At 35.1% G+C, this 15,003-nt stretch overlaps 1 protein-coding gene across 50 annotated transcripts in view; it reads right to left on the bottom strand.

The window, feature by feature from the left end:
* Positions 1-15,003, bottom strand: part of RIMS2 (regulating synaptic membrane exocytosis 2) — a 465,641-nt gene that overhangs the window by 199,239 nt on the left and 251,399 nt on the right. For 46 of the 50 annotated variants that reach the window (XM_069854488.1, XM_069854512.1, XM_069854460.1 and 43 more), the window contains 4 exons: positions 11,217-11,264; positions 2,890-3,020; positions 933-1,104; positions 240-393 (listed from right to left, as the gene is read on the bottom strand). In XM_069854488.1, the coding sequence (XP_069710589.1) occupies positions 240-393; positions 933-1,104; positions 2,890-3,020; positions 11,217-11,264 (505 nt within the window). The remainder of the gene's footprint in view (positions 1-239; positions 394-932; positions 1,105-2,889; positions 3,021-11,216; positions 11,265-15,003) is intronic. The other 4 variants (XM_069854498.1, XM_069854470.1, XM_069854472.1 and 1 more) reach the window with 1 other exon arrangement.

Below are 15,003 nucleotides of genomic sequence, written 5' to 3'. Positions count from 1 at the left end.
AAAGACCAAGGTAATTTGCTTAAGCTCAGAATCTGAACTAGGTACTCTCATAAGAAAAAAATGGTGTTCCATATTATCATTTGCAGCATGTCACACTCTTCTCAAATAGCATAAATCACCTAATTCATAACAGCTACAAATGAACACAGATTCTGTCAGCTTTCCATCTACAATAATTTAATGTTCATTACAAAGTGATTCAAATTCATTCTACGCAGTGTGTAAAACTAAAAACCTACTTTGTAACCTCCGTGTGGGACTCTCACCATGGAGTTGTCTGCGTGGCAAATATGGTGAGGGATGGGGAAGTGGCAATGAAGAGACATCATGCGTTTGAAGTTTGTACCAATGAGGTTCATCATCTAGTAATGCTGTCTCTAGCTCAATAAGAATCTAGAAAAAGAAAAAATGTTTAAAAGTAGGAAAGCATTACACAGTAGAACATTTTAAATTTTATTCTATTCTGTTATTGTTAAGGACTTCAAAGGTTGATAAAAATCTTACATTTAATATGAAAGGAGTTCCTATGTCTTTTATAACACTATATATAACAAAAATATTTCACAAGAATTTTTTTTCCCCTATGACAACCCTTAAAGCATTTAAATATCTTGTAGCAAGTTAGTTAGCAACTTTCCAACATTTTTGTAAAATGGAACTACAAATAATATGGATTTTAATTAGCAATTCTAACAGAAATTGAGGAATCATGTGCATGCTGTCACTAAAGAGAACAAATACAAAAAGAATCTCATATCAGTACTGTGTGTTAACTGCAACATCACTATTTGTTTACTTCTAAGTGAAATAAGAAATACAACAATTTAAAACAATTTTGATTTGCTGTATTTAATATTTTTTAAAAAATACTGCATCTAGACATGAATCTGTGAGCAACTGTATTTCTATAATATCTACCAATAATTGTATACCTCTCCTAAAAATTCACTTTCTTCCTCTCGAACTCGTGCTTGGTCCCAAAGCGTAATTTCTAACATTCGTTCTCTAAACTCTCTCCGATGAACTGGAGAATAAATGAATGTCTGATTCCACTTAGGTTCCAATGTTTTCTTTACTGTTTTTGTTCTTCTTTTATTTTTATCACTGAAAGAAATAATTAAATATTAAATATGTCGGAAAGTAGGAAATCTTAAAGCAGAAGTACATCATGGGAACTATAGTCTATGCCAGGGTTAGACCTTTATGATAAAATAAATTTCAGCACGTACATTTAGGATAATTCATATTAAAAACTAAAGTTCATTTGCCAATCCCAATTTTAAGAAGTTCCCTGAAAAACAGAATTGTTTTATTATGTGGTTGTTTGGTGGGTTTTTTTGAAAAGGGATTTAATCAAGCAAAATATACTCTATAAATGGGAATTTGATGAAGCACAGTCTGAGAGTAGAACATGTTTGCAGACAGCATTGGGCACAGCAAAAATCTGCATTTCACACAAACAAGCCAGCTGGTTTACTCAACCTTCCAGGCCTACAGGGGATGACTGTTCAACTGCAAACCAGGAGGGAGCAGCTGGTCTACAAGAAGCAATGGTCAGGAGTTGTGGGCAGTGTAGGGCCTTCTCTGCAGGTTTTTCCCAACTAAGGGCTCCACAGCTGGGAAATCTCAAATCCCAAGAATAAGCTACATGTCTTTTTCCAGCAGCACTCGAATGACCCCTGAAATGCTTTGGGTCACCCCAAGAATCCACTCAGGTTGAAGGCGGATCTCCACTGCAGGGTTGGCCTTATGTTTCGGAGCCTGATGAGATTTCCATGCAAGGCTACCATGAAACTCGTGGCTTTGGCTCCTGGTTGTTACTGAAAGCAGTGTGCTTTGTAGAATAATTCTGCTTAAAAAATTAATATTTTCTGATGGAAACAAGTTTCTCCCATGCTCCTTCTCCTGAGAATACTGATGAGTTCTCATAACAATGCTTAATTTTAAACCTGGCATTGCTGCATAATGCAGCTCTAGTACTAATGTATGTGGATACTTTAATATGACAATACAGGTACTGTCCGTTTGCTAATACTTGTGATTGCAATACAGTTGTTTTATTTCTGAACAGTTACTTAGAAGCTGGAACAAAATATTAACTAATATATCTTTAAACATACTGTTAAAACAAATAATGTAGTTACTTCTATTATACTAAAGATTTGTTTACCTTGAGAACTGAAAGAAGTTATATTGGACAAGTTTTTCTAATGAAAATTGTTTAATTAAATACAGTTCAGAATTTTCATCTAATTAAACGCTTGACGTATTTAAGTGTATTTTACCTCTAGCATGTTTCCTTCTACTACACAAGAAATATATTGTTTCTTACTTAGTTTTTCCCTCTAAGGAAAAAAAATTAATTTGCATGTCAGAAAACAAAACCTGAACCATTTTGATAAGATGAGTAAGTGGTACAAAACACAAATTATAATTAAAGAAAAAGTTCTGAATACTACACATAAATACACCAGTATAGTATAATAACATTTCATGTTATGTAACTTTTTCTATCTGTGTACCTGAAAGTATTTAATTAAAGTATTTTTCCTCTCTATATTTCCAATTATTGCAACTTACATTGTGAAGCATTCTGACATTTTTGTTAGCTTTATAATCTTGAAAAAGTAGATAAGATAATTTAAGCAGACCTGATTCTCAGTTTAGCATAGCTTCAGCATCTCCACACACACTACAGCAATTTGAGTAAACTAAGTATCTAGAGCAACTGTTCAAATATTGGCAAGTCCATAACAATCCATCCAACAAAGAAATTCCAAACTGTAAGATTTTTTTCTGTATGTATAATCAGTAAACTCAGCTGTGCATGCTACCAGAGTATCAGACTAATTCTTATTCAAACGTCCCTTGTCTTTGTGTTCACCCTACCTTCTGTCTGGAAGAAAGTAAATTTTAACATAAGGATTCCTTGGCCTCCCATCTTCCCTTGAAGGAAGATCCTTTGCTCCCAATATTGTCACTATTAATTGATGACCAACCTTGTCATACCACAGTTTTATCTGTAATGAGAAAATATTAATTAGTGAACTCATTAGTCAACTTCTACAATAAAGCTACATATTAATCATTAAAATGAATTTTGCTCAGAAGCTTCTTTTTATATTGGTTACTTACACAGAAAATATAATGTTCTACTTTGTATTTATAACAAAGCATTAAATAAATTAATACTAAAATAGATTCAGTATGTACCAGGAGTTACTTTTTAAAAAACCCTTCATAATAAGTACATTATTTCATCCTAATTGTTTTTCACATGGTACTCTGGTTAGGATTATTCTCTCTGGGCAGTGATATTGTATTACTAGCATTACTGATGCATGGTATTCATATACATATACATTTCTAGGGAGTTTATGCACAATGAATGAATGAATTTTTCATGTCCTGTTGTGCTTGAGACTATGGTATAAGACCATAAATATTTCAAATCTCTAAATGTTTTTCAAGATGCAGAAACTCATGCTGAAATTGTATAAGCTCTCCAGAAATTGTAAAAGATGAAATCTCAGTAGTCCAACCCTTTTCACAGTCCAATTCAGTAACAACAAGGCAAAAACTACTATCACTTATCTGTAGAAACTATTATTAATCAGTCTTAGACATGGTCTGCTACCTTTTCTTTACTACAGTCATTAGAAGCTGCTATTTAGCTCTTCCAGTTTGAACGCCATAGTTGCAAATAATTTATTCAAGAAGAGGATATACCTACTTTAGAGCACTCACTGTAGAAGAGGGAAATGGTGCAGTTAGGACAAAGCAAAGCTTTCCAAATAGCTGGGGTCTCATTACATGATGGTATCACTTCATTATCATTAAGTACAGCTGATGGAAGAGGCTTACTGCACAGAGAGTTTGTCTGAGACAACGGACAAACTAGGACATTTAAAGGAAATACTGACCCTGCTTGAACTTAGGGGAATCAAAGAGGATAATGCCCAGCTTCACACTCGACCAAGCAGTGCACTTTTAGGCATGAATATATCCTGCTAAGATAAACATAACTATGGGAAGGTGCTCTTTGTGTGGAGTCAATCTCACATTATTTCAGACAGGTCTCCATCTGCTTTCATAGTTCCTCATCTTCAGCATTTCAGTCACCTAAAGAAAGTTCTTGATGCAATTCTCAAGACTTTTGACCCACCAAAAAGAGGCTGATGTAGCTCTCTGCCATTCCTTATACTTCTGTAAGTGAGAACACTAAGACACAAAAACTCAATCAATGGAGGCAGTGTACATCTTCTTTAGATTGTGCAACTCCTGTAGCCAGCAGCCAGCACTGTCTGAATTGATATAAAAAAGGGGAGGATATCTGTCCTCTATTACCATGCTGTTGGCCTGATAATACTGACTTTATAGGTTTCTGGTACTGACAGTTTAAAGGGCTCTGAGGCTTTAGTAGCTAAAGTCAAAGACTGTGTGAGAAATTATCCTTAATACGTCAGATTCAAAAAAGTTCTAGATGCTGTTCCTTCATTCCTGTGTAGCAAGGGGCTTTGTTAGTATTTTTTCCAAACTGAAAGCTATCTGGAATATAGGTACCCTTACAGCTACAGATCATAAGTAGAAAGCTTTGCACCGTTGCATGAATCCAAAGCAAATCTTTAATGACCTCTGAAGTGCAAGTCAACATAAATGTTCTCTGATTAAATGTATCCATCCACAAGCTTCTCTGGAAGACTTCAACCAAAGGTCAGTGTTGCCTAGTCCCACACTCCAAGGGGACAGGCACTAAAGAGAATCTTCTTTATCTGCTTGGTTTTGGAAAAAAAAAAACCTTTAATAAGCAGAATGCAATATATCTGTGATCAAGACACTATCACAAACTAGGACTGAGTGAATGTGAGATAATCCATATGTGGGTGTCTAAAATGTAAGCAGAGTTATTCACTCATATTCTGGTTAAATATTTATTTGTTTCAGATTGGATTTTTGCAGGAAAACTTTGGCCAAAAAGTTTTTGGCCAAAATGACTCTAAGCAGGAAGTTAAATCACCTGACACCATTTATTTGAGGTGCTCTAACATCTGTGTTTTGGAACAAGAACTCAAAATTTGCATTGACCTATAACTTCTACTTTTCTCTTAAGAATCTGAAAAAAAAAATTAGAACAACTGGTACATAACGGGCACATACCCCTGTAATTTCCCTAATTTTGATTGTTACAAGAAAGGTCAGAAGGCACAATTATGACCAGAAGGCTCTCTCTTTCCTGTGTTCACAGTGCTCCCACTCCAATATGCACCACAGGCACTTGCAACCCAAGAAATCATTTGACTTAGATACAAGAGAAGGGAAGAAACTGGGACTGAGAGAGTGAAGCTTGTGGAGGAGAGGATAGGATTGCATTTTCAAGGAGTTAGAAGAAAGAAATAACAAATCAGAAACTGCTTTAGAATTACTGGGGAAGTAAAGGATAGAGGATGCTTCTTGGTGAAACACAGGAAGAATGGAGGCATTAATGTGAGGGATCACAGAAGAAACGAGGAGTAAAAACAGACTGAATGATAGAAATGGAATGAGGTGAGAAAAGAACGAGCCATTCTGTAATTGGTGCAAAATAAGTTGCATGGAGAGATTGGGATGAAAGAAAATCCTACAAGAAGGCAGACAACTGGAAAGGAAAATGCAAAACAAGGAGTTAGACTAGCATACTAAACACAGAAAATTAGTTTGGGAATAGGACTGATTTAATTCTGGCTCTCTTGTGCATATGTATTACGACAGTATTCAAATAGTATGGTACTTTCCTACAAGAACCTTATTTTTTCTGTTCACAAAGTGAGAAAGGATAGCCAAGTGCAGTCCAAGAGGACTGGATTCCATCCCTTCCTCTTTCCCAGAGCTCTGGTGTATTAAGGGGTGGATCCCTTAAAATAGTTCAAAAGGAATTTACAAACTACATGTTCTTCATTGTCTGGGAACCTGACATGAGACCCTGGAGCCTGATTTGAAGTGCTAAGTAAAGCAGTGGAAAGTCCAATGTGTGTATTATGCCTGGACAGAACCTGGTTGTCTGAGACTCAGATCATAGTTTGTCAATTCTTAATAAGTGCAGGACAATCCCAACACACCTCACAGAATATTATATATCTTTTATGTTGTGTGCTGGCAGATGTATAGCAGAAAAGCAGATGAGGAACTTATTTTTTTCTTTTATAGTTTGTTGAGCTGTATGCAAAAAATATTCCTAACACCAAAAAGATAAGAACATTGAATTATTCAGCCCACATTAATGTACAGGTGTGATGCTCAGAACCATAAGACTAACAGAGCAGAATCTACAAACCCTCCAACAGCAGGTTTTTAAACATGCAGAAATGACACTTTTAAAATCTTAGAACATCTAAGCAACTGTAACGATGCAATCCTGATCCAAATGAGGGAAAGGGAAAGCAAAAATTAACACACATCAAATACTCTACAGGAAAACCACTCTGGCCGCAGCTAATGTGGAGGCTAAGGCCTGTAAATATCTTCTTGAATAAGATGTCGCCTGCCTAGATAATTCAGGATGTAGGTACCTAAAATTCAGCTAAGTAGTGATCGAACCTGAATGCTTTCTAAAGATCTTTCTACATAGTGTTGAAGTTCTGGAAATTTATTTGCCATTCACACACTCATACGCTTTCCTTCCCTTAGCAGATATATACCTAATTCTTGACTAAATTTCTATGTAAACTACATTCAGGTAAACAAGCATCTAAATTCTCAAAACTGTGAGATGGTCCGCCATCCACAGAGCTTATCTGCTGCATTCCCTGTGACAGGCTTTCAGGTAAGAATACCTGCCACGCAGAGTGCAAGAAACAAGAACTCTTTTGCAGTCAGGTAACGAGGATAGTCAACAGGGGGGGACAGAGATGAGGGGGTCTGGTCCCAGCTTCATAGGATTCTTTCTGGGTTTCAACCAACAGTGGTCTAATAAAAGATCAATACATATTCTGGGTAGCAGGCCTGGAATCTGGTGTACTAAAATTAACCTTTCTTTACTATCACTATGTATTTATACTCTCAGTCACAAAATATGTCAGCTTCATATGAAACTTCTTACTCCAGAGAAGAAAGAGATGTGCAATAGCTTGATGATAAAGGCACTTTTCTGTGGTTAAATCTCTTCATTTTAAACAAAATCACAGAAGTCCTGTTTCTGGAATAAGCCTCCTACACATGGAACAGTAAATAATAGCTGACTGCTGGGGTTGCATTCTAAGATGTGACAATGGTATCTAGTATTCCTGTTTGGTTCTCTGTAGCCTCAGAAGACGCCTTCCTCTGGAGAATCAACTTACCCTCTGAAACAGTCTATGTTTCAAATAGATATAATAGGGATAGGTGTCCTTTATTTGGGCTGGATCAGTTACTGCAGATATTCAGGTTTTTTCTGTACAAGTCCTACGTCCCCCCCAAGGCACCTCAGACTTACTTGAAGCTGGCATAACTTAAGTGATATAAATTAAATACATAAATTCAGTTTACTAGATTTCATCCTTTTTCATTCAGTTCTCATCTCAAATAGGAACTTTTTTCAGAGCACTGATTGAGGTCATATTTCTAGAAAAGAAGTAATCAAGTAATTAGGACTCACAGTGTAATACATATGCATAAGAGAAATGAACTAGGAAAATCTAGATAATATTATCATTGCTGCTTCCTATATTACTATCACATGAACGCTTGACTATTTGATTAACTATGCAATTCTAATGTGGTTTTGTGCACAACACAGAGGCACATTGTATCTTTAAATGATAACTTTGGATTTTAAATCAGAGAATATTTGAAGTTCTTAATTAGAGTCATAGCACCATAGAATCATAGAATCATAGTATCATAGAATAGTTAGTGTTGGAAGGGACCTTAAAGATCATCTAGTACCAACCCCCCTGACAATCTGATGCTACACTTTATTTCTTGATTTGTTATATAAGGGTTCTTTTATGGATCTCATGGAAAAGAGATAAAACTTGTACCACCTGGCCTGTAGCATGATTTCTACCACACAGCCTGCTCAGACATCACTGGATTTGAGAGACAGCTGGCCAGGGATTTTTGTTCTTCTGTTGTTCATTTTAATTTTGCTGTTTATTAAAGCAATATTTTGAAATTGACATACTATTTTTCTGTTTCGCATTATTCTGTAACAAGAGATTTACCAGCAGGACCTGTTGTTAGAAAAGAAGAAGTAATTTTCTCAGTTTATTTAAGAAATGCTTACAGCAATCATTTTATTAGGACCTAAGCTTATGTAGATGCAGAAACTGCCCTGGGGTGGTAAACTCTTTGGCACAGCTGAGGTGATATTGTTAAAGACACCTCTAATAAATCCTGACTACTGAGGTTTGCTGAACCAAACTATTATTGCTGTCTGCTTCAGATGCTGACTGATCCGTTAGAAAAAAAGACAAAAAAAGACTGTCAAATTGAAGAGCCTCCAGGATATGAAGGCCAGACAACTATGGAGGATTTTAGGCTACACTAATCTAGATTTCTTCTTAAAAATTCTTTTTTAGTGACTTCATCTTGATTTCAATAATGCCAAATAGACACAAGCATATATTTTTATACATGATCACATACACTGATGTTTTGTATTAACCAAAAATTAAGTCTGATTTTTTTGAAGTTAGAAATAAACCCAGTGGTTTCATGGCAACTCTGACTCAGAAGGAGGTTCCACCAAGTAAACAAGAGATACTGTATGGAAAACACAAATTTAAGAACAGATTGTTCCCTATAAAGATATTGCAAAGCGTCACTCTAACTTAGAAAATTGCTGGCATGTTAATTTAAATCTAAAAGTTCAGGAAATAAATACATGCTTTTCCAAGTACTGTAGAATTAATAAATATTCAGGAGAAAGGTGCACAGTAGGGAAAAAATGAAAATGAGGGGTTTTCTTCCCAATAAAGTAATAATGACAGGGTTTAATTCATCCACTGATACAAGAGATAGAAAATGAATGGAATGACATGGAGAGAAGTGTGGAAAAGGAATTTGTGCCAGAACGTGGGACATTTATCACCAGGATAACCTTCAGACTAACAAGTAAAGATGCAATCAAGAATCCAGATGTGCATTTCCTGATGAAAGCAATGAAACAAATAGGTATAAACAGAAGTGTCTGGCGCTCCTCATGCTTTTAGGGAATTCTACAGACACAAATATACCACAGCCCACAACAAAATGTATACTTCCTGAGAACCATAAACCAGAGCTCAGAGCTCTGAGTTTGCTAGTTTCTCATGCCAAGAAGTAGCCAGAGTTCTGCACTGCTGCTGGACTGCTTCTAATACCCTTGTTTAAAGATCACTAGAGAATTTCTGTTCTCTGCAGCCTGCAATGTAAACATATCTTAAATTAACTGATTTTAGACTATCTGCCACCCCTACTAAAAGTAGGCAGATGGGGGAATTTTTGTTTCACTCTAGCTGTAAAGCTGTTGCCAAGGTCATAAGTTTGAGTTCTTCAGGAACTCTTGTCACAAACATTCTCTTTAGCTTTGACTGTTACTGAGCTCTGCCAAAAATAAAACCCGTTAGAGGTCCACAATGGCTCCACAGACATTGTGCAGAAACAAAACTGGGGCTAAAGACAAGTCCAATCTACAAAATAAACCAATCAGAGATGAGAGAGTAAGCCTCATATGATTTCACCTCTTGCTGGGTATTCTCTATTAAGAATTACATTTTCTTATATGTCATACTAATATGACCAAAGTAATTTTTTAAAGGATATTAGTCTAAGCAGAACTGACAATTTTTGTGTCTATTTCTTTATTTTATATAATGTGAATAAAATAAGGAATAATGTTACTTCTACATTACCGTATTTCATGAAACATGCAGGTTTCAGGTAGACATTTCCTTTTTAAACTGAACAATTAATTGTCATATCATTTATTCATTTATTTTTTACATTTCTAATAAGAAAATAAATATTAAAAGGCTACTTATGTCATGTAGAATATTCACTTTTATGAACTACTTAAAAACTCATTGCACCCCCTTTCTTATTTCATCACCATGAAGCAACTTTCTTAAATCATGCTAAAGGATGTTGTAAATTTTTAATACAAAGACACTTTATGGGAGTAGCATATAATATTATATTAACCTAAATCAATACTATCAAGACATTACTTTTTAATATCAATATTTATCTTAGATTTTTTATTTTGTATTTACATTTACACAGTTGTAAGACCTACTTTTGGAAAATAACATAATGTGAAAAAAATGTATTTTATCAAATATGAGTCAGAACCAAACTATTTCCTTCAGTCTTATGTAGAATTCCTTTTTAACTATACATAATCTTTTTTTCTATTTCAATATGAAATTTAGTCATCGCACTCTGATCATTTAGATAATCCTTTTCATCTTTCCTTGAGCAACTGATCAAACAAGAGAAACATTTACACAGCTCCCACACAAAAAATTAACTTCTCGAAAAAGATATTTTTGTAAAAGCAGATAATATTCTACACACAAAAAGCTGAAGAACATGCAGCAAAACAAGATAAGCATCGTAACATGTTAGTAGACCTACTTTTGTGTTAATCTACAATACTTTAAGAGTTTCCTAATGAAAAAAAGGCAAACAACTTGTACCTAAAAAGAATACAAAAGCTAAATAAATTCAGTAAAACAATGGGAGAATTCATTTTTTATTTAAATAGAATTCTGGTTATTTTGATGTTTCATACTCAAGAAATCTTTTCTTTAAACAAGGTACAAATTTTTTGCCTATCTTCCACTCAGAGCACTACTATTACTTGGAAAATGCAAAAAAAGGATGTGTTAAGTAATGATAATGAATGATTTAAAGAGACATTCATCTTTACATAATAACCTCAAGCACAAAATAATTTATTGCTTAAACAGTACACGCATTTTGTACATGGGATGCATAGCCATAATCAGTATTGAAACCTACATGAGTTTAATATTGGGTAAATGGCAAACAAAATCTACTTGTCTCTTTAAATTTTATTTTAATATTTTAACCCCCATGCAGAATTTTACAAGCTGCTCACAAGATGACATGAAACTTGTTAATATGGATTAAAGCAACACACTAGAAGTATGGGAAAACGGACTATAATGTAACGTTTTCCTACTATGCATTTTCCATAACAAACAAAAGAAAAAAAATCACAACTTTGGTTTCTGTCAGGCAGACGAAGTCTTTACCTGAACCCTAGGAACAAAAGGCGTTGTTCTTCTACTAAGGCTTTGGCTCTGGTAAGCAAAATTAAAGAAAAAGCAATAAAACAAAACCAAAAAGGACAACACGCTGGAAACTAAAAGACCAAAAGTAAAAACAAAAACACACGACTATTACTTTAAACACAGCTTTACACCAATGACATATTTATCTAACATACAGTCTTTTAATGCAATGCAGAAATTAAATCTGCAAATCTGTTACCAAATTATATTGAAAACCCATGATGGAAATTCTGGCCTTAGGGAAGTCAGCAGGAATTTTTCCACTTCCTAGAGCAAGGATTTCACTTTACAGGTCTACAGATAACATTTACAATACAATTAGAAATAACATTAAAAAAGGAGCATGTCAGCAAAGTGTGATTTAAAAGTGGGATAGGAAACATAAGTTCAGCTTCATCATCTCTTTCAGGAAGATTATAGACGCAGAGATAGAAACAAGTACAGTTCACACACTGAAAGCTTTCTAGAGTAAGCAAGTAAAATAAAAATGTTTGTCTTTTCTGCAACTTCAAGAGGTATTTCTACAAAAAGTTCTCCTAAATATTTCAAAAGTTATTCAAAGAATATTAGCAGTATCTGGTATTAGCATGGAGGTACAATCAATGTATTTCAATTCTCTAGCTTTCATGACAGAAATGACATGATATATACAGAAAACCCTTGCATGAAGCAGGATTTAGAGCATTTAGCAATCTTAGTAGTTGCATTGCATGCATAGATGCATTTATAACTTTTTTTATTTTGATGTAAGACTTCAGACCACATACAGCTTTGTGGCTTCCAGTGGCCACAAGACCACGTCAGTACAGGCAATATTCCTGGGTTCCCGGACTAGCTATAAACTCCAACCAACTGCTCTCCATCTTCAGTACAGGGTGACAGCTAATGGAGTGGCTGAGAAAGTGTGCCCAGTATGGGGAATGGACAGGAACAGGAGCATAATGTTGATATATCAGAAGTCCAATGAGTGGGTAAAAAGGAGCATGGGAATAGGCTACAACAATCATAGCAATCTGACATATTTGAATCTCCTTTACTACTCTGCTTGTTTTTTCTGAGATTAATGATCTGTTTCAAAGTGGTGGAAAAAGCTACTACTCAATATTCACTTCAGTAAAACATGTGCCCAAATTATGGACACAGACATCATAACAATGCTTCTGCCACCCTTCTTGCTTACTTGGCATGCACAGATGCTGGAGAAATATGTTCCATAAAACATGTGAAGGAATCTGTTCTCACACCAAAGCAAAAGAATATAGAAGAAAATTTGGAAGCGTGGATCACTGGTTTTGTCTGCTGTGCTTTGCAAGGTGCAGCAGCTGTACACAACCCAGCTCTGCACAGGCAGTATTGCATAGCCTAATGTTTGGGTGCCAGAATGTGATTTACTCATGTACAGTAAAAGTAGATCTTCACCTTGCTTCTGTTGCAAATTCCAAGAAAAATACAATATTCCAGAACACTGCAATCCTAAGAAGGATGGACTATCTCCCACCATGCACCAAGGACCCTCCCATGACATATTGTGCCTTGGAAAATGAAGGGCAAAAAGCACATTGTGTGCACTATCTATTAGAGCAAAAGCAATCTACTTGTGTGGAGGTAGAAAAGGAAGAAAACAAATGGGTAAAGGTGAAAGAATGAAGGGGAGTAAGTCTCATGCTTGATTTCACCTCCCCAGTATGCTGACATACTATGTCCTTCACAATGTACAATATCCGCTTTCTAATACGCTACAGAAATTATGACTATAATTAACATACTGGTATTTTTATTGCTGTATACACTGAATATGTATGGCAAATATATTTAAGTGGTTCTGTGGTTCAGCTGTACCAGGAAATCAATTAATTTTATGAATTATATCCCTTTTCTGCTAGAATTTCCACAAGTACAAAAATGAAATATTGTAATTTTATACCTGCATCCATTTACATGGTATTCTAGTCATACTATCAGTCTCTAAACCTAACTATTGCAAAAGCATTCCAAGTTACACTCTTCATGCAGTATTTAAAAAGCAGCCAGAATGCAGTAATGAAGCGAGAGCACCAACAGACAAAGAATTACACTTTTTCAAAACGATATTTAAGGAAAATAAACCAGTGAAAAACACACAGAAACCAGACAGCAAATAATAATAAAATGGCAATTGCAGTTATTGTCAGATACTCCTCTGAAAGAACAATATGGATCAAAAATAACAGAATACAGATAAATTATTTATATGCTTTAGTAAATTATAGCACACAAAAGTGCACTGTAGCTGCATACAATTTGTTCAATTAAATATGCATTTGGGCAGGATAATTATTAATGGAAAGATGATTTTCTAGCTACATGAAATGATTTGCTTCTTGAGAAACCCTATTAGCCAGCACTGGAGGGTCACTGTAACTTCGAAAGAAGAAAAGAGTTACACAGACCGATGCCAACACAGAGGAAAACATGGAAGACTTAACAGAGGAAGATATCCCTGAATAAGAGGCATCACTACAGCTAAACTGGCTAAAACCATCCTGAACATAAAGAAATACATTCCAAACCACTATTAATATAAAAACCCTTGAAGGATCTGTAGTACTGTCTGAATAAGGATTCCAATATCCAACTATTTATTCAGATACTTCAGACCTCCACTAAACTGTAGGTATCTCCACTTCTGCCCATAACTCCTGTATTTCTCAGCATATTAACCACAGCTGCCCTAACAACACCCTATCAGGACTATATGGTATTGTCCAAAAGTAGAGAAAATACAGAAAACAATTCCAAAATCTTGCCTATCATCTGTTCCCTCAGATTCATCACACCTGTCTGAATTCAGCCACCATCACCCAGAACAGGAACTCTTCCACAAATAACAGCATCCTGTCCCTATCTACTGCCAGGATTCTGCAGTTATATCCCTGCCTGCATACACACCATAAAGAGAAAATTCCCAGTTACATTTGGAAATCAGTATTTTCTTCCATTTCCATCTTACTCAGCTATTTGGAACGAATAAGCACTTTCTATCAACAGTTCTGTCAGAAAACAGCCAACAAAAAACAGGGAAAACCTGATACTGAAGCTCATCCATTTGGTAGTGTTCAAATTACCATATTTTGTGAAAACTGAGGAGGCTTTTAAAATTCATATTTTCCCTCTCACTTCACATTTCCTAAAATTCCAAAATTGGCGAATCTCACAGTTTACTCTAATTTTTCAAAATGTCTCCTACTCTACAAGGAGTTATTTCTTACACTAACACTTCTCAAGTTTCAAAACCTTTTAAAGTTATGAAATGAGAAACCAAAATCCTAAGAAGTGAAGGAAAAACTATTCTAGATACCTTCAAGACACATAACTCCCCCAAATACAAAAAGTAAAAAAAAATGTGATTTTTCTAAACTAACTTAAAATATCACATCAAAAAGAAAACTCGAACATTTACTATTTTTGAAAAAAAGTGTTCCTGTAAAATACTTTCAATTCTCTTGAAGTAATCTTTTTCTAAAAATACATCTTATTCTACACATTACAATATGCCCAGTAACGTGCCGTGTTGCCATCTTCAGACATTGTGACAGCCATGCTTCCTCACAAAGTAAAAGGTTTAGCACTAACCACACAGAGCCTTGAGACAACAGCAGCTCGAGGTGGATTGTGCTCTTAACACAATAACATGAAATACAGCTATTTCCAACTTTTCTTTAGCTTGTGAGGTAATATAGATGTCCAAATTTCTAAACCATCTACTAAT

Source organism: Phaenicophaeus curvirostris, chromosome 3, assembly GCF_032191515.1.
Source record: "Phaenicophaeus curvirostris isolate KB17595 chromosome 3, BPBGC_Pcur_1.0, whole genome shotgun sequence".
NCBI lineage: Eukaryota > Metazoa > Chordata > Aves > Cuculiformes > Cuculidae > Phaenicophaeus > Phaenicophaeus curvirostris.
This window is presented reverse-complemented; position numbering and strand designations above follow the sequence as displayed.